We start from the raw sequence: 20,226 nt of genomic DNA, 5'->3' as shown, positions 1-20,226 counted from the left end.
TAATGTAATAGTAGTTATTATTATAGAACAAACACAGAGTTTGTAAGAGAAGCAAAACAAAATGAAGGAAACTGGAGTCATGGTCGAAGAAAATCATCTCCTATGAAAAAAGGAGTACTGGGCAGCGATTTCATATTACTATTAGACTTCTCTAAAGAGGGAATCCATCACCCACCTGACATCAGAACGTTAACATCTTCCAGTGGGCGCCCAGTATGAAACAATCTTTAATTGTTTATCGTGAATCGTATTGAAAACAGTTAACTAAATAAAAAAGTGCTATCATTACATCCTTAGTAGTTTCTTTGTTACCCTTTAGCAAGTTTTTAGACTCAGGCGCACTGATAAAAGTTACACTCTCAAAACAACTTGATACTACTGAATACTCCTTATAAATTAACAAGAATTAGCATTAATGAGTTGAAGGTGTTCTCATCGCTTTTCTTCAAATTTATGTAAACTTGTTTGATTGAGATCATGAGTATTGTTTGTTTGAATCTTCCCATTGATGTTTAGGACTGCAACTGATCAGTCTCTTATTGGCATATGTTATCAGGACTCAGTAGTTGAGTGGATAACGTGATGGAGTTCAAGCAAACGATACTGGGTTCGAGTCCCAGAGTGAACATCAACTCTGAGATGCAGGTACATCCATCTGACGAGTCCAAAATAGGACTTGAAGCGCGTCCTGGATTCCATTGCTAGCAACTATACATCTTTGCGTTCAATGCTTGTGAATTAAGGCTATATCGAGGCAATACGTACAGTATGCACATATACCAGTTACAGACTGACCAGTTGCACTCCTATACAAATGTTAAAATTAGAAGTTTGGTTGGATATTTTTAAGTGATAATAATAATAATGTCATGAAACACTCGTAATAGGAAATGAAATTCATTTACAAGTTATACTGTTATTCATAAACTTAGAATTTGCAAACAGTTCAGTTTCTTATGTCACATTTACTTTGGTCAGCTTTGGACCATAATTTTAAAACACTTGTCAAGCAATGTTAGCATCAACAAGGTACTGGAGTTGATGAAAAAAGTATAATAGAGGCATAATTCTTTGTTCAGAACGCTACTGTTAGTATTTCACTGTGTCTAAGAAACAGAAAAATACATGCAGTCCAAAATTAACATATTAAATTAATGTAATTTAATAGTTGAATTCATGAGCCGATTTAAGGTAGATAACCAGTGAATACCTGAAAGCACTGGGCAACCTTTTTGTTCTAGTATTGGAATTCTCAGAAGTGTGCATCCACAATTCTGCACTCAGAATTCGAATTCAGGACCTTCGATCTCGAGTGTGAACGCTTATCCTCTAGACCACTAAGCTTATATCCAACAGTGTTAATGTCTAACTACAAGCAATCCACGATATTGCGCAACCATATTTCATTGTCTGAGGTAGATACCAGTCTCTATCCGACACGGACTCGCTCCACTGACCACGACTTTTCACTAGAACTCTCAGAAATACCCCTCTAACATTGATCGATTCATGATGTTAATCAACGTTTATGAGGTAAACGTTTCTTAAGGTAAGAAAAACTTCAAATAGAATTATAGTCTTGTATAACATACGTAAAAACAATTTGTCTGAGACAAAATTATTAGAGATGAACATGCGCATTAGCTAATTAGCGTTGATTTTAATAAATTAGTCGTTAATCTTTAGCGAAATTGTTATTTCAACGTATGAATTAATTGAAAAACAAACGTAAAGTTTCCCCTATAGGGAAGATGATTTTCCTTTTTAATTAATCACTATTGTAATATACACTAATTTTGTATCCATATACACATATATCTGTAAATGTTAGTTGTCATGCTGTTTAATGATTAAATTACATAGTTACTAAGTCACAATTATATTGCAGTTTTAGGTAAACCATGTCTGTATATATTAAAGTATACTTTTGACTGAATGATTTACATACTTTTGTGTGTAAATCTTTAAACAATTATCAATTTCAAAGGAAAAGACATACAGAGAAAGAAAAAATCAAGGGGTTATAATATTGATGAGATTACATCAGCCGTTTTATCGATTATCTCATGTAAGGTTAACATCAGCAATAGTTGAATACATGAGTTGATCTAAGGTAGACAACCGTCAAAAACCTGTTTGCATCCACGATCTCTCACATGGGACTCGAACCAAAGACCTTCTGTCTCACTCACGAATACTTAACCTCTAGATCATTGAACCGGTATCCAGCGGTTTTAATATTTGACTTCAATCAACCCATAATCTTTTATAAACCTTGGTCTCTTTTCGTAGGTTGATAACTGTCTCAGTCCTAACAGGAATTAGATACCACTGATCATGGTCATCCAATGCCTCCAGGGTTTCAATGGTGGTCTACCTTAGATCAACTCGTCAATTGAAAAATGAAAATATTACAATCTCCAAAAATTCCTATATTGATTATTTATATGTCTACTCGTTGGTTTATTGATTCTTGAATAAATATAAAAACGTGATGTTTTCCAAAATAAAACTACTTTTATAGTTGAAATTAAGAGTCAATTGAAGCTAGATCACCATGGAAAACCTGAAAGCATTAGACAACCGTTTCATCATCAGCGGTGTGCATTCACGATCCCGCCTCACGAGATTCGAACCCCGGATCTATCAGTTTCGCGCGCGAGTGCTTAACCACTACTTTTGTTTAAAAAAAGTGATTGTCTAAAGTAATCCGTAAGCTAAACAAGGTTATGAATAAAACAATTGTTCACAGGTTTAGAAATAATTTTGTCAGAAGGGGTTGCCCAACTTTGTGGATTGGTTGAAGTTGGACATTAACACCGTTGGATGCCGACTCAGTGGTCTAGAGGTTAAGCACTCGCGTGCGAGACTAATAGGTCCTGAGTCCGTCTCTCTTGAGGCGGGATCGTGAGTGCGCATTGCTGAGGAGTCCCACAATCGGGCGAAATGGCCGTCCAGTGCTTCCAGGTTTTCCATGGTTGGTCTAGCTTCAATTGACTCATGATTTCAACTAAACAGTGTGTTTTAACCTTCATTGTAACCTTTTGCAAATAATGATTATCTCTATCATGTATTCATTTCTTTTAGATGGTGAAAATGTTAACATTAGTAGCATTAATGTATGGTTTATCTCAACTTCCAAGGCATACAATCTATTTACATGGTTTAATTAATCGTGAATTTTGGTTTAAATCATATTCAATTAAAGCATGGGCTGCAGCAAATTTTGCCAGGGATTCATCAACATGTTATAATCCATTTATTTATGCATGGATAAATAAAAATTTTCGACAAGATATATATCATTTATTTTATTCATGCTTTTTATCATGTTTTAATCGATGTTTACCTAAATTATCACGTTCAAATAAAACAAATTTGTTACCACGTAGCAACAATAAGAAAAAGATACATGTACCAATTATTCGTATGACACAACCTTCTGTCAATGAAGGTAGTTCAAATTCTATTCATTTTTTCCAAAGAAGTCATTCAACTACTACTCATAATGAATTGCATGATCAATTAAATGTAAATCGTAATACAGATGCTTGAAAGGTACCCCCACCAACATCAACACCACCAACAACACCACCACCGCCGCCGCCGCCACCAACGACAACAATAAGTAAACACATTCAAGAAAAAAATGCTTGAATCAATACTGATCTATTTTAAAACAGAAAAACAAAAAGTAGCTAAGATTTATTTTGTACATATACGTTTACATGTATAATTATGACTATGTATTTATATTCAGAGTAATGATAACATTCAGAAAGAGATTTATGGTTATGGTTACATAAAAAAATATCATTGATTTCATGACAAATATTAGTATTCTGTATTGTTTTCTATTTTAAAATAATATAAGTATACTTTGATGAGGCTATTGGTATTGGTAGCCTCCAAATGCCGTGACACGGCCGAGAGTGGGGAGAGTTCGCTCTCCTTCACCAAAAGCTCTTACATGGCCACGCGTATAAAGCCTCTACCAGGGAAGTCCTACTCACTGCCTTCTAGTGGCATTACTGTTGTTTACGAAATTGAGAGGATGAAAAGTGAATGTTCCACACTTTACCCGGGTTGGTGGACACGGAAAGTTCACCTAGGGGAGTTGGGAAACCCTGATTCTAAACCAATGGTGTACATGTGCTCGTTGGTCACCGGCTACCATGGGTCTGCATCTCCTCACGATGCTCCACAGACTTGGATCAAAGGCTCGGGGTGTGACTCCCTTAGTAAACCACCTGCTTCAGTTTAGGCACCTGGGCGGTATCACAGCCCTCACACAAATCAAATGAGATTTGTGTGGCGCATATATATATATCTGGTACCCCCTTTGTACCAATATTCATGTGTTTAAATAAATAAAATAAATGGTATTGGTAAAATTACTGTAATAAATCAGAATACACAAGTGGGGACAACCAAATGTACTTCGATACAAAATTACAGAATATCTTAGTGAAATCTGAGAACTATACAGTAAATATTTCATTTGCAAAATAACAATCAATCGCCTTAGACTTTATTGTTCTTTCATTTCCATACCAATTACTCTCGGTTCACGGTTTTTTTAATGTCTTCGATCTTCTTAAACTTTTGTCATCAGGTATTTCATTTTTGACTAGTGATACACACTACTTATATCTGTCGATATCAGTAGTACATACAACAGTATTTGTGTTAATCGTTGCACAGATTTCTTACTAGAAGCTGTTCAATGAAGTATATCCATCTCTTTTTTTAAAACTCATGTCGATAAAGTACTTAAAAATTCCTGAAATACTAACTCAATTTAAGGAAGGTTTGTTAAAGATTAGAAATTTTCAGTCGATAATAACTTCAATTTTTATTTTTGTTTAAGGTTAGGTATGGTACTAGGTTTGAGCAATTTACTTTCAGTTTGATATGTTTTACTACTGTGTGTAATGTGATTCTGAAAATGAGATCTCAGCTTCAGTCAGTTATTTGACATAATTTCATATTAAACTGATCTGTTTCAGTAAATTATAGTTATGAAATATGAATTAAGAGACCGAAAAGTAATATCAAGATCACTTGTTTCAAAGTTTGTGACCATCAATAATGTCCGGATACAAAAGATTACCGTAGAAACAATGATCTATAATACAGTGTTTAATAATATTGAGCTGTCTAGCTAAACGTTGACACTGATTAAATGCTTGAAAAAATGATCCAACTATATAAATAAACGCCATCTCGAAATAACAAAATTATTGACAAACAAAGTTATAATGAATAGATCTTAGCAATAAATCTTTGGGTATGGAAAGGTACACAGGTCTTAGCTTATATCAACTGATCATGGTAGTTCAAATAAACCGAGTTACTAAAGTATTAGATAAAATGATATGTATATTCTATATAAGAAATAATTAGGTATCATTTTAGATTTTGGATTGTAAAGAACGTTGAATTTCATTGAAATCATTAACCAATCGATGCTAGACCACCATTGAAAAGCTAAAAAACCTGGAGTGGTTGAATTTCAGACGTTAATACTGTGGAATCCTGGCTCAGTGGTCTACATGTCAGGCATTCGGGCAGGAGACCGAAGTTCCTGGGTCCTGTACACGCCTGCGGGATAGTGGATACTCACTGCTAAATTTATAAAAGACTTTCTCACTACTTTAACGGATATTTTCGTATCTATGAATCTATCTAGCGATCGACTTGTGAATATAGATATATGGCCCTCAGAAAAAATTAAAATAGTACATGATTCACAGTAACCCGTGCTTTTCGTAGCCAACAGTTTCAGTGTTGGCTACTAGTGCTCAAATCGATGATTGAAACAAGGTTATTGAGCTTTCAAGCAGGAAGATTTTCATTAGAATCACTGGGTCGACATTATGAGATACAGTTCCAACTTCGCTTACTTTATAATTTAGGTAAACGGACATCTTATGGGACTAGTGATATATGTATATATATATAAAACCATTAATAAAAATTCATTTGGTACTGTTTGTTTCAATCTTCGCATCGATGTGTTGAGATTGCAACTGGTCAGTCTCTAATTGGCAAAGGTACTGGGTTCGAGTCGCAGAGTGACCATCAACTCTGAGATGCAGGTACATCCAGCTGACGAGTCCCAAATAGGACTTGACGCGCGTCCTGCATTCCACTGTAAGCCACTATCCGTCTTTGCTTACCATTAATAAAAATATTTCATCTTAGAAATTAGTTTTCATGCCTATGAAAATGTTATTTCAACACTCATAACTGTTATATAAACATAACAACTGATATTGTAGCCAAGAATTTTTTTTAAAAAAAACATTTGTGTCACTTGTAGTCACCATGGTGAATGTTTAAATATCTCTACTGGGAAGCATGTTTTTTTAATTCTACTAAACTTAACAAAGAAAAAAGAAGTAAATAAGCCCGATGCCAATTTTTTTCTGACTCAGTAATTTTAACTGTGAATATTGATTCTTATGGTTGATAAAAAGGGGGGGGGGTAGAATAATAATCGATAAATAGAGTATATCAAACATTCTCACTAGAAATCCCGCATTTATTCTCTAAACATAAATGATATCATCCTATTTCACAGAATAATGAAGCTGTTGTATTTCAATAACAAATAATCATTTATAGAAAGGTATTGTGATGTTTAAGAGTATTTGAATTTTAGTATAAACTACCAATCCCAGCAATGAAGCAATTTAATCAAAAAGTATTAGATGAGCACGAATGAATCTACTGTACTTGGAATTCAAAATCAAAACATTCATCAATACAAGGGAATCATTGGTGATAATTCAAACACCACATCCGCCGCAGCTTAAATGAGAATCCAAATTTCTGCGATCAATCGTACCTCTTCTCTTTAGGTTCATCACGTGTCTGCCCAATTGTGTAATAGATGTAGAGTCTGTACGATCTGGCATATACTCATTAGTGTTAGAATTAACAACCGACATTGTGATAGACTCACCTGATTCCTGGAATTGTATACAATCATCATGTCGGTTGTGTAGTGAAACCACTGACATCTTGTATTTGCATCATAGACTTTCCAACACTATCCCCCCACACGAAATAGTGTTAGGTCCTTAGGTCGCAATGTTATAACCAATTTGACATTCCCAATTTGCATTATCTTCTTATATCTCACACTTCGATTATTATATATGAGTATTTGGGGATACACATTGACACGTAATTTGATGTATTCCTTCATGTGAATTTGACTTGCATAAAAATTATGATACATTATCTTTTTGTTATTCATATTAGAATACACATATAGATATATATTGATAAGTGTAACTAACACGTGATTCATCTGGGCTTGATTCACCTGCGAAACAATCAAATGGAAAACATGCATCTGCCTCATACTTATTAGGATAATCTTGAACTTGATTTGGATCATCTGCCCGTGCAAACTTCACATCTGGGTAACCTAGTTCTCTGATTGCTTCAGGAAAACTTGCTATTCCCTCTGATTCACTATACCAGTGACTAAGGATTCTATTCAACATACATTGTTCGTGAGAATATCCAACATCTGATACAATAACACCAGAAATGTGACTACAATTCGACTCATCCGGAACATATTTGTCACTTTTGATCATCTTCGTGAACTGTTTCACAACTCGATGAATTGTTATCTGAATAAACTTGATTACGTATTGAACTGCGACGATATAGCAAAGTAGTGGGATTCATGATGTCCTGACGAGTCATTTCATTGAATTTTTTTCCTTTACCGCATTCGATATTTGAGTACTTTACATGGTCCAGCAGTAGTTGCTTGAGAGTTGCATAAGGGAGTAAAATCGGTTTGTTTAGAAATGCCAAAGTCTTTATTAAGCTGTATGCTACTTTTCCAATGAACGTAAGGAAATGAGTCCAATATTAAAATCCTCAATATTTTCCTTGGTTATAGCCCAGATTTTGATCTTCTTCATGTAATTCTCAAAAGCATTAAAATCTGAATATATATCCAACCGTTCCATCACGGGCTCGATCGCGACGCTAATGTGATGTTTATGAGTATTTGAATTATAGTATTAACTAGCAATCTCAGCAGTAACGCAATTTATTCAAGAAGTATTAGATGAGCACGAACGAATGTACTGTACTTGGAATTCAAAATCAAAACATTCATCAATACAAGGTAATCATTAGTTCATTTAGACACCATAGGTATGTGTAATAATTCATGTTGAAGTACCTTATAAACTTTATACATAGTTTGAAAAACCATGGTAGTACGTATAACGCTGAAACTAGTGGAAACTATGTAATCATTACCGTATTTTTTTTCCATTGTCTCCATTGACTTGGTGCAAATTCTATTCTTTTAAGATATTTGAAATAAGCTGAAAAGTTGTAATTGGAAACGTCAATATTGTTTAAGTAGGTACTATTAAAAAACACCGTATATGAACTGTTAACGGAAAACATTTACGTAAACATTGAAATAGACATTGAATTGATGGTTTCTTGTAATTTCAAATAGAATGAAATTCTTACTTTTTATCAAAATAGATAGAATATCAAATACTAATTTCATCTTCGTTTCGTAGTCAGAAAACTGATAATGTAGGATTAGTAAATAAAGACTTATTAATAGTTGAATTCATGAGTCCATTGAAGCTAGACAATCATGGAAAGCCTGGAAGCACTGGATGGCCGTTTCATCCAAGTATGGGACTCCTTAGCAGTGCAGAACCACGGCCCCAACTCGCGAGATTCGAACCCAGGACCTATCGGTCTCACGCGCGAACTCTTAACGCTTATTGCGTTAGATTTATTATTTCGACAGTTGAGGAACTCTGACATTTTCTGCTAATTTTACTGAATTTCAGTATGCCTACGATCGGCGTTATTTTCTTCATGATGTTGTTTATTATCATGTGATCAGATCACCAATCAGAACACCGAATTATACGACCTTATCCGTGTGCTAAGACAATGACACGTTAACCAGAACGAGCAGTCTGGAGTCAACTCTCAATCCTTATTGATTCTACTCGTCTAGCCCCTTCCGTTTGACTCCAGAACACAATCACAGCTTAAATTGTATGAATAATGTATTTCAGATATACGCAGTTTATATACAAGCAGATCAGACCGTATCATATCATAAAATAGAAAATAACAATTAAACAAGATCAGTCCGAAATCGGTTGTGGATATGAGGTACTATGACTAATAGATTGGGAATAACTTCAGAATAGTAAGTCGTATAAGAGTAGCCAATAGGTCAAATGAAATCTTATAATAAGAGAAATATAACTATGTATATAATGTAGTTACCCAATAGTTATAAAAGAAGAATATATATATATATATAATAACAGTCCATAAGGAATTCCTGGAAGTTATCATTTATTTATTCATCACTAGGATATAACAATCAGTGTCCACAATGTAGTTCAAATGAATGTGATAATTAAACAACATAATTCCTAATAGTTAAATTCAACTCAAATAAACTGTGGTAGATAAAACTATCAAGGTAAGAGCACAATTATTAAACCTTCTCAGGAGAATAATATCAGCTCTTCAAATACTTGAAGATAATATTTCACACCAGCAGATGATGCCTGGTTGTAATTCTTAAATGAAGTATAAATATAAAGTAACATGACATTACTATACATTACCATAAAACGTCTTGACAACATTGTTACTAGTTCAGTCTTTAATATGTTTTTATTATTTATACTTGAAGTGCGGTTGTGACATTTAAATTTCAACAGTTGAATTCACTAGTTGATATAAGCTAGACTACCAATGAATATCTTGAAACACTAAATGGCCGTTTCGTCCTAGTATGAAACTTCTCAGGAGTGCGCATCCACAGTCCCTCACATGAGACTCGAACTCAGGAACTTAGGTCTCGTGCGAAACCACTTAACCTCCAGATAACTGAGTCGGTATCCAATGGTGTTAATGTCTAACTTCAATCAATCCATGATTTTCGTAACCCTTCATCTATTATCTGAAATGGGTAACTGTCACAACCCAAACACAAATTTGTTTACACATTATAATAAGAATAAACTACTTAACTCATTCGAATGTATTTAATAGTCTTTGATATTTATACCGATTGAATGGTCAAATTCAACAATCCTCAAAACGCATAGTGTCACTGGGGGGGGGCTGAAATGATGACTGTAATTTTTAACAAATACAATTAGAAATTACTTAATAAAATGAAGTATTCAGAGAAAACAATAGTGAATTAGGTTAATGGGAAATTATGAATAACAAACAAAAACTCATAAAAGAAGCATAAATGATAGCTTTTAGTTCATTTGCTTTAATGAGGAAATGTTCTGTGATTCTCTTATCAACTCTATTAGTTACCAACTAATTTGTCCTGTACATTTCTTTAGTTATTTCAAAAAAAACTGGTGAAAACTATTGTCTAAACAAAAAACAATTCATTATATTAAACAATCCGAGAGAGGTGAAATGTAATCTTTGAATGATACATAGTTCAATACAATTTTCACCAAATATCACATGAAACAAGCTAATGAGTGATAATCTGAAGAAAATTAATGAACACTTGAAGAAACAACAAATACATATACGTTTTTGCTTGTTCTTTCATTGAGATCATGAAGCTAAAAATATTAGATTACCATTGAAAATTTAGAAGTACTGGATTGCCGTTTCGTTCTAGTATGGGACTCTTCAGCAAAGTGCATCCACAATCCTCTACACGAGATTAGAACTTAGGACTTTGACCTTGTGTGGACACTTAAACTCTTAACAACTGAGCTGCCATTTAATAGTGTAATGTCTAACTTCAACCAATGCACAGTAATGCAAGGACAATCTTTAATTGTCTTCGCTTGGTAACTACCTTACATCCAACACGATTGACCTCTTCTAGTCTTGGCCTCCCACTATAACTACGAAAATCGTCACTTGAACCTAGTCACCAGTAGGCAAGTGATAATGTTAATATTATTCCACCCAACAAATGACTAATTACTTTTAAAGTTAGATTAGCTAGAAGAAAAAACCTTCATTATGTTGTGTGATCTACAAACAAGCTGACGAGTTCCAAATAGGACGAAACGCGCGTCATGGATTCAACCGCTAGCCACTATCCATCTCTGCTTACCATGCTTGTGAATTAAGGCTATATTGAGGCAATACGTACAGTATGCACATATGCCAATTAGTGACTGACCAGTTGCAGTACTAACAAATCGATGGGAAGATTCAAATAAACAATACTGAATGAATTTGATCTACAAACATGTTTAACGGTGTGAAGATATTTTGTTAGATTCAAGGATCATTTCTTTATATATACGATTTTGTTATTACATATTTCATTTGGAATCCATTTGTCAACTCTGTGTACAAACGATCCAGAGATCTTTAATACCTAAAATCTCTATAGTTAAATTCCTAACATCAATAAATTACTTATTTACATTTCTTCATTTAAAATTGTTATCTTTTTTCTTGGGGGGGGGGAGCTTAGGGGGTGGGAAATATTGTAATTACAAAAATATTCTATTTTGTTACTTTCAATGGATTATTGTTTTTCAATATTTAGTTGACAACAAAATTTGCATATTCATATTTGAATAAGAAACTAATTTGTTAATTAGAATTAGGAGTTTAGTAAAACAAAACAAAAAAAAATTAGTAAATTAAGCTTCAATTATAAATTACAACTTCAATATTAAATTGAAGTTATGAATAACTAAAGAGTTTTAATAAAGTGAAGTCAATCTATTTCCTTAAGGTCTCATCAGTTGCCAACGACCCATCTAATATTTCAATATCAAAGTTATGACAGATGATCATTATTATCATTCATGGCTTTATTCTATATTATAGTTTTGGTACAATATAGAACTCTCAGAACAAGTTTCCGTTTCTTATTTCTTGATCGATATTGACGATGAATATAGAATGATAACCAATTAGATGTTAGCAGTTCAGAAATCAACATCTAAGGTTTATTTTTGTTCTAAGTATAAATATTAAGTAACGTTTAATTAAAGTGAGTGGTCTCACATACCTTCTCCGGTTCGTTTCGTTTAGTTCTCTACGGTCGTTTTCACTGACTTCCCTTTGTGCTTACTTTCTGTGTTGGTAGCCGATTTTACCAATAATCAACAATACACTATCTTTACAACTGGTGTTCTGCCTTTCAAATAATTTCGAGTAAATTCGTATTTCTACTAGGAGATTTGACCTATGTCAATCCTCAGTTAACGGGATATTATTTATTGGAGTCAGATATAGAGGAATTAACCTCTACACGTATGTATTGTTGAGATAACGTTGGTCACTACGCCGTTAATAATCAGTTTGAATATTCTATTCGCACACGTCAGTCAGGGCACCTATATGTTGTTGGTAATGCCTCAGACTATGAATGTAGATGGGACAGCTTGAAATCGCACAAAAACATCGGTTACCTAAAGATTATAGGCAATTTTGGCAAACCAGTGTAAATTAGCAACAAACTAACTCAAACTCATAGATTCCCATTGGCAAACCTTTAACCATTTATGAAACTAGCTTGGTCAATAAAGTTGGATTGTTTTAAAAAAAAAGGAAGACATGTTACTCAGCTACAAATTAATGGATTTGCTTTAGCTTAGAAAACAAAGTATACACGTCTAATTGTCATTTCATTTCATTGATTTTTGTAATGACATACTGATTACTTTCTGCCAGTATCTGATTTTCATGATAATATGTTAAGATATATTTTGTGTTTACTTGTTGATCTCGTTTTCGACAACGATTGACAACAATACTCACAATATATTCAGCAAATTAATATTGACGATTGTCAGTAGTATTGTGGTATGGTCTACTTATATCCATATAACAAGTATATGGTGATGGTCAGACATATAATGTATTTTGGCAGAAGATCGATAAGGAACGAACAGTAATGAGGCGCGATCGGTACGAAAATGCATGAACAATGAAGTCAGGGAAGAAGGACTGATATTTGCAGAAGGAACAGTTAAGATTGAGACAATTGATTGTTATTTTGCAAATTAACTGTTCGTTGTATGGTTATCAGAATTTAGTGAGATAGTTTGCAATTTATGCTTTAATACATTCGATTGTCCTCCAGTCTTGTTCTTTTTCTCTACAGTATCTTCACCATTGTCGTGGTAAGTATTGATTGGCTTGATCGAGTTTTCTGTGTTGATAGGTTTAATTGTAAAGCTTTCATTATCGTCATGAGTAACATCATTCAACTCTTACTCTGTATAGAATTAGTTAAAAGCAAAATTCGTAGATACCTCTCACAAATTTCATAGTTCTCAAATAAGACAAAAATATCTTAATGACTAAACATTTTAACATTTGAAGAAACTTCTTTGATGACCAGATTTCGCAGTTCTCAAAGCTGATGAAGATTCCGGTGTACATGTTTTGGACGAAAGTGACTGAAAGAAAAAAAACATTTATTCACTGTGATGAAAATAAGTTCACGAAGGGTGTTCCATTAAATCCTGTTAGGGAACCAGCAACCTGAGTAAATGTCAGCTTATTGAAACCTCGCCTCACAATTATAATACTTAAGAGGAGTTCAACATTTTAATGACTATTAAGTTTAATTTAGTACAAATCGCTCAATGCTCGCAAACCCAAAAATCTATAAAAACTAATATCACTTATGAGCTGCGCACCCATACATGAATAAGCAAAATAATTAGTGAAACTTTCAAGTCCGATATTCAACCGATTTTGCATGTTTTCACCTAATGATTTGTTTGAAGTAATTTGCCTACCTAATGACATTGATATAAAGGAAAAAACTAGGCACTCTTCTGATACCAAATCTTCATTTATTGCTGAACCATAATTTAAAACTCTTGCTATCTTATATCATCACACAACTGAGTTATTCTTTCCGTAGACTAACAAAGTTGGCTTTACTTTTGAACGCATCTACTTTTGACATATTAATGAATACTTTAGCTATGAGACAAGTATCAGTCAGTATTAATATGTCATAAATTGAATATATACCAAGTGAGCTCATCATCAAGGGGATTTTGTTTTCGAGGTACCTGAATGAGATATTGAGCCTATGTTATACATATTTCTTTCCTAATTAATAGACTTAATCACGTATCGAGGAGGAAACTAATACTGGAGACAATGTAATATGTTTGCAAAATATCACAAAGTGGTTGAAGTAAGTTTTGCATATCAATTCACTTCAGATATCATATCAAAATGCAAAGCAGTCCCATAAACAGTCAAAAGGTTTGAGTTTATTCCTAGAACTAGTCCATGAATACCCACTTCTGTGAACTTCTACACACTAAGACAAAACACATGTCAAGTGTTTTCAGGTACCAATATCTATATGACTAACATATATCTCACATGTTTTTTTCCAAACCAACTTTGTCATCTCCTCACACTATCACAATATATTCTAACAAGGTTTGTTTCAAATGATTAATTTATTTTCAAAAGGGGGTTTGTGGAGATTTTAATAATTTTATATAGTTGAAATCATGAGTCAATTGAAGCTAGACAATCATGGAAAACCTGGAAGCACTCAACGATCGCTTCGTCTTATTGTGGAACACCTCAGTAGTGCGCATCCACGATCCCGCCTCGCATGATTCGAATCCAGGACTTAACGGTCTCGCGCGTGAGTGCTTAACCACTAGACACTGAGATGGCGGGCGTCCAATAGTGTCAATGTCTAACTTCAACCAATTCACGTAATTGACTGATAGGTCCTGGGTTCGAATCTCACGAGGCGAGATCATGGATGAGCACTGCTGAGGAGTCCAACAAATAGGACAAAACGGCCGTCCAGTTCCTCCAAGTTTTCCCTGGTGGTCTAGCTTCAATATACTCATGATCTCAACTATATAAAATTACTAAAAATCTCCACAAACCCCCCCTTCTGATTAATTTATTTCACACATTTTCTTTATTTGGTTATCTGTCAAAATTCAATTTTCTGTTTTTTTTTGTTTTTTTTTTAATATCAGAAATGTTTTCATTCAATCAGTCTTTTCAAATAACAACAACTGACGTCATAACAACAAAATTAGAAATATTTATTAAAACAAAACATAGTAACTATGGGATTTTTTTTTCATTTTTTTTTTCAAAAAAAGATAAATGCTCATTTGAGAAATGACTTTCATTAAATGTAAGATAGATTAAGACGGGGGTTGTTTGTTTGTTTATTTTACTGAATAGACATCATTCTTGAAAAATAGAAATGTCCATCAAAAACTGAAATTGAAATGGTATCATATCAATATGACATACAATAAACAAATAACCCACCCCTTTTTTTGTTTTGGTTATACTTAATCAACATTATAACTATAGAGTTAGTAACTAAATGTATCGGATTAAAATGTTATAGTTAAGCCAAGTACAAAATAAAAAGATTACAGAAAGAATTATTTCTGTTGATAGGCATTCCTTTACCAAGTCTGTTCTGCTTATTACGTAACAGACATATGTAATTTAATGACTTGATATAAACATTGTTTACAAATGAATAATGAACATTCTTGTTTGTAGTTGATGATCAGTGTTTTTTTGGATTGTCATTGTGTGCTGAACAAAATGTTTAGATTAGTCTATAATGGCACCACTAGTTCAGTAGACTGAACCTCAGTTTCAATGTGTTGAGATGTTAGATGGTTGTAGGTAGTCTATGGAAATCTTGGAAATGCCGTTTTGTTTTAATTAGTACTCGTCTGCAATGTGTATTTGCAGTCTTGAAGGATAGGATTCTACGGAATGAATAGCGATTTAGTGGCCATAGATCTGACTCCAGTTAGATCGAACGAATGATCGTTATCAAATGATTGCTGTGGAAATATACATCCTGGATACCATCGTATATAATCATTGAGTTAACTCGTATTACTGAATAATAGAATCAAATAAGTCAAATACAAGAATGGAGTTTTAATAACGTACATTTCGTACAATCATTGATCGGAAAGCGGAGCTAAAAAGAATGATGAGCAATGGGGAAGGTGAGTGAGCCAAATCGTTTCATCAAGCGTGACTCAATATTTATAGTCAGACAGAAATAAGTTACGGACACATACCGTAAGTAACATTAAGGTAAGTAACTATCACACATACGATCATATGGAAAGTCAGGAATAATATGCGAATAAGTGACAGAAATGAGCATAGAACTAGTGAAATGTAGATATAAATTCAACCAAACAATGCTCTGTGACTACTTAACTACAAAACGACAGTTGTGCGGTTTAAAACTGATCATACGATGAAATTTTAGGTATTCAGCTATTGCGCTGCTAAGTAATCAAGCATAGTTGACTAAAAACCTTAATCTAAGCTCTACGGTATTTATTTCACATTACTATGACATACATCCAGTCTTAAAGGATTTAAAACCTCCTTGAAAACTTAAATAAGCGTCACCGAGAATCCACATTTCCAAGTGTTACGAACGTGCTGTTCAGGTAGCGACTGATTTCAAGTAGAACTGGGATACTTAAGATTCGTTATTATTGTGTCTATGATTTCCTCTACATTACAGATTAACATATTCCTATTTTAAATGTGTAATTGTAAGCAGGAAATCATATTTCAGGTCAGAAACTTTGTTCTTAGAGTTATCAAAAACACCCAATAAATCTTAAGTTTCCACATTGAATTCAAAAAACCGATCAAAGTATGACAAATACTGATACCTGCAAGTAATGAACATCTATTTTATCCTAGAATGGAACTCTTCAGCAGTGCAAATACAAGATCCTGACAGCAGTTATCAAACCTAGGATCTTTGTTCCCACACACACACACACACTTCTAAATCACTGATCTGGGATATATATGTTTAGACTGACCTGGAGAAGCACATTATGATGTGCAATGCATACATTTGTCTTTCTTTATATTTTAATAAATTTGGAAACTGATTTATTTCAACGTAAAAGTGGGATCACAACTTCTACATGATAATATCATTGATCATAGAATAATGGTAACTGGATTTCGTGAACATTTCATACAACATGCAACATAATATATATGTCGTCTATAAGGCCAACAGTAATGAATCCAATTCAATTCAATACAATCAGAATACTTTTCATAGTCAAAAGCGTGAGTCAATTGAAGCCAGACCACCAGGGGAAAACCGGAAGCATTGAACGGCCGTTTCGTCCTATCGTGGGACTCCTCAATTGACTAACGCTTTCAACTATGAAAGTACTAAATCTCCACAAAAAACCCATTTTGATAACAGAATACTTCTATTAAAAAAAAACATCTTTTTCAATTTAGACTTAGCTTTACTGAAAAGTTGTAATCTCATTAGATGAGTAATAGTCTTTTTATTTACACAAGTTCAGTTTTATTTATATACAAATGTGATCTGCATATTATGAAGAAACCATTATTTCCAATAGTATTCTTTTATTACATAATCATTTAACTAACCGAAATTCAATAGCTTATCGATGATTATGTTTCAGGTGATCTATCAAGTAGTATAGTGACTAATATTAAAATTAAATGATAATCAATAAAAGGTAAACTAATTTCTTGGCAAAACAATTGAGTCTTAATTTTATCCATTTTAGGGTATTGAATGAAACTTATGACACTTGGAATGACAATAGTGTCCAGTGTAATTGATCTTTTTTTTCTATAAAAATAAATGGATCGTGGATGCGCACTACTGTGGAGTCACACAATAGGACGAAACGGCCGTCTAGTGCTTCCAGGTTTTCCATGGTTGTCTAGCTTCAGTTGACTCATGATCTCAACTATATAAAATTACTAAAATCTCTACAAGATTCCCTTCGGATTAATAATGATCAATGATAGTAACAACAACAGTTACTACTAAATTATAATGTTATCATAACTATGGTATTTTTTTCATTATTCTAATCCCACAAAATCATCTCCATTTTTAGAATTGGGTTTTGTAGAGATTTTAGTAATTTTATAGTTGAATTCATGAGCCAATTAAAGCTAGACAACCATGGGAAGCCTGGAAGCACTTGATGGCCGTTTTGTCCTAGTATGGGACTGATGAGCAGTACTTATTCACGATCCCCACACGGGATTCGAACCCAGATCCTATAGGTCACTCACGCGAATGCTTAATCTCTAGACCACTGAGCCGGCATCCAACGGTTTCAAGCAATTGTGATTTCTAGTTGAACTCAAACTTATATGCTAATATAAATTATTACATTGCCCATTACATGAAATTTGAATGTTACATTCAAAATATTATGTTGCCTATCGTCAATAACAAGAAATATGTTTCCTTATTTCAAGTAGCTACTCACGAGATTACAGATTCATAATCATAGATTTTTCCATGATTAAAAGTACGATGCATTACATTTTCTATAAAATTCTTTACCTAGAATGAATGACATTGATTAACTGGAACATCATATAATATATATTTATATATGTTTACTATTGTTTACTTATTGTCGTGGATTGGTTGAAGTTAGACATTAACACCATCGGATGCCGGCCCAGTGGTCTATCAGTTACCTGCTCTGTCGCGAGATTGATAGGTCTTGGGTTCGAGCCTCGCGAGTTGGGATCGTGGATGGGCACTTCTGAGGAGTCCCACATAAGGATGAAATGACCATCCATTGCTTCCAGGTTTTCCATGGTTGTCTAACTTCAATTGACTCATGATTTCAATTATTGAATTATTTATTGTCAGTTTATAAATCTTTGAATCAAATGAAGATTTAAATTCACTTAGTATTGTTTGTTTGAATCTTTCCGTCGATGTTTAGGACTGCAACTGGTCAGTCTCTTATTGGCATATGTGCATACAGTGCGTATTGCCTGGATATAGACTTAATTGACAAGCATGATAAGCAAAGATGGATAGTGGCTAGTAGTGGAATCCACGACGTGCGTTTCGTCTTAATTGGGACTCGTCAGCCCAATGTACTTGCATCCCAGAGTTGATGTTCACTGTGGGACACGAACCCAGTACCTTCAAATGCCATCGCGTTATCCACTTAACCACTTGAAGATTTAGTCATAAATCAAATTATGATAATTGAATATATATATATATATATATATATATATATATATGTTTACACGTATATATAATTTTGTTTATGACTGATGAAACTCATCTGTTACTAAGTTACAAAGTACAATAAACAAAAGTTGATAGACGTGCACGTGATTAACAACATTTGATAGTTTATAGACAATAAGTTTTCTATTACGTATAAACCAGATGAATTAATTTAATAATTAAAAGAAAATTTTTACAATTTTTCAAGAATAAGATCTTGATAAATTTATCAATGAGTAAAGAAACTATCAGGAGAGATAATGTGCAACCTCTCTTGTAGTTGTATTATGATGGACCGTTTGCGAAACTATATATATATATATATATATATATATATATATATATATATATATATATATAGATAGATAGATAGATAGATAGATAGATATAGATATATATATAGATATAGATGTATATACTCGGGCGGTCACCTTGAATATCTGGATTACCTGTTCCTGCCGTATGGATATTTTAACAAGTTAACTTCTTTATTGATTGTTTTAACTGATAATTATGTCAGTTAATTGCATAACCTGTCGAAGTGTGTTTGTGAAAAGTTTACGACCTTTCACTGTAAAATTTACAAAAATTCACAATCGGAGACGTGATGACTGGCAAATTATATTGAAAAGAATGAATATTATTCAGATGTCAACTTCTGAACTGCTAACATCTAATTAATTACTTACTTACGCCTGTTACCCCTCGTGAAGGAGCATTGGTCGCTCACCAGCATTCTTCATCCAACTCTGTCCTGCCGCCTGTAGCTCTTCTAGAGTTACTGCCAGTCCAAAGCCCGGGTAAAGGAGGAGGGTTAGGCATGGGGTTAGCGACTCCATCCTGTAGAAAAACTAACTCTCTAAAAAAACGCTAAAATAATTCAAACAACTAATTGGCAATCACCTAATATTTATCGTCAATATCGATCAGGAAATAAGAAACGGAAAATCGTTGACATACTTTGTGCCAAAAATTATATATTTTACAAAAAAATTAATATTGAATAAAGCTAATAATAATATGGTTATCCGTTTGTATTGGTTATCTGGATCTTCTCATTGATTTTAAGGACAGTCATTGATATGTATACTCTTCAAGGATCACCTTGACATTTCCATTGAGTC

The 20,226-nt window shown here is 33.5% G+C and overlaps 1 protein-coding gene across 1 annotated transcript in view; it reads left to right on the top strand.

Moving 5' to 3' along the window:
* The window catches only part of Smp_153420 (hypothetical protein), a gene marked incomplete at both ends in the record, with an annotated part of 15,351 nt that extends 1,902 nt beyond the window's left edge, over positions 1–13,449 (top strand). The window contains 3 exon segments of the mRNA XM_018797623.1: positions 3,088–3,170; positions 3,175–3,454; positions 13,388–13,449. Of these exon segments, the coding sequence (XP_018652646.1) occupies positions 3,088–3,170; positions 3,175–3,454; positions 13,388–13,449 (425 nt within the window).
* Positions 13,450–20,226: the final 6,777 nt, after the last annotated feature.

This window comes from Schistosoma mansoni, chromosome 5 (assembly GCF_000237925.1).
Source record: "Schistosoma mansoni strain Puerto Rico chromosome 5, complete genome".
Classification (NCBI taxonomy): Eukaryota; Metazoa; Platyhelminthes; class Trematoda; order Strigeidida; family Schistosomatidae; genus Schistosoma; species Schistosoma mansoni.
This window is presented reverse-complemented; position numbering and strand designations above follow the sequence as displayed.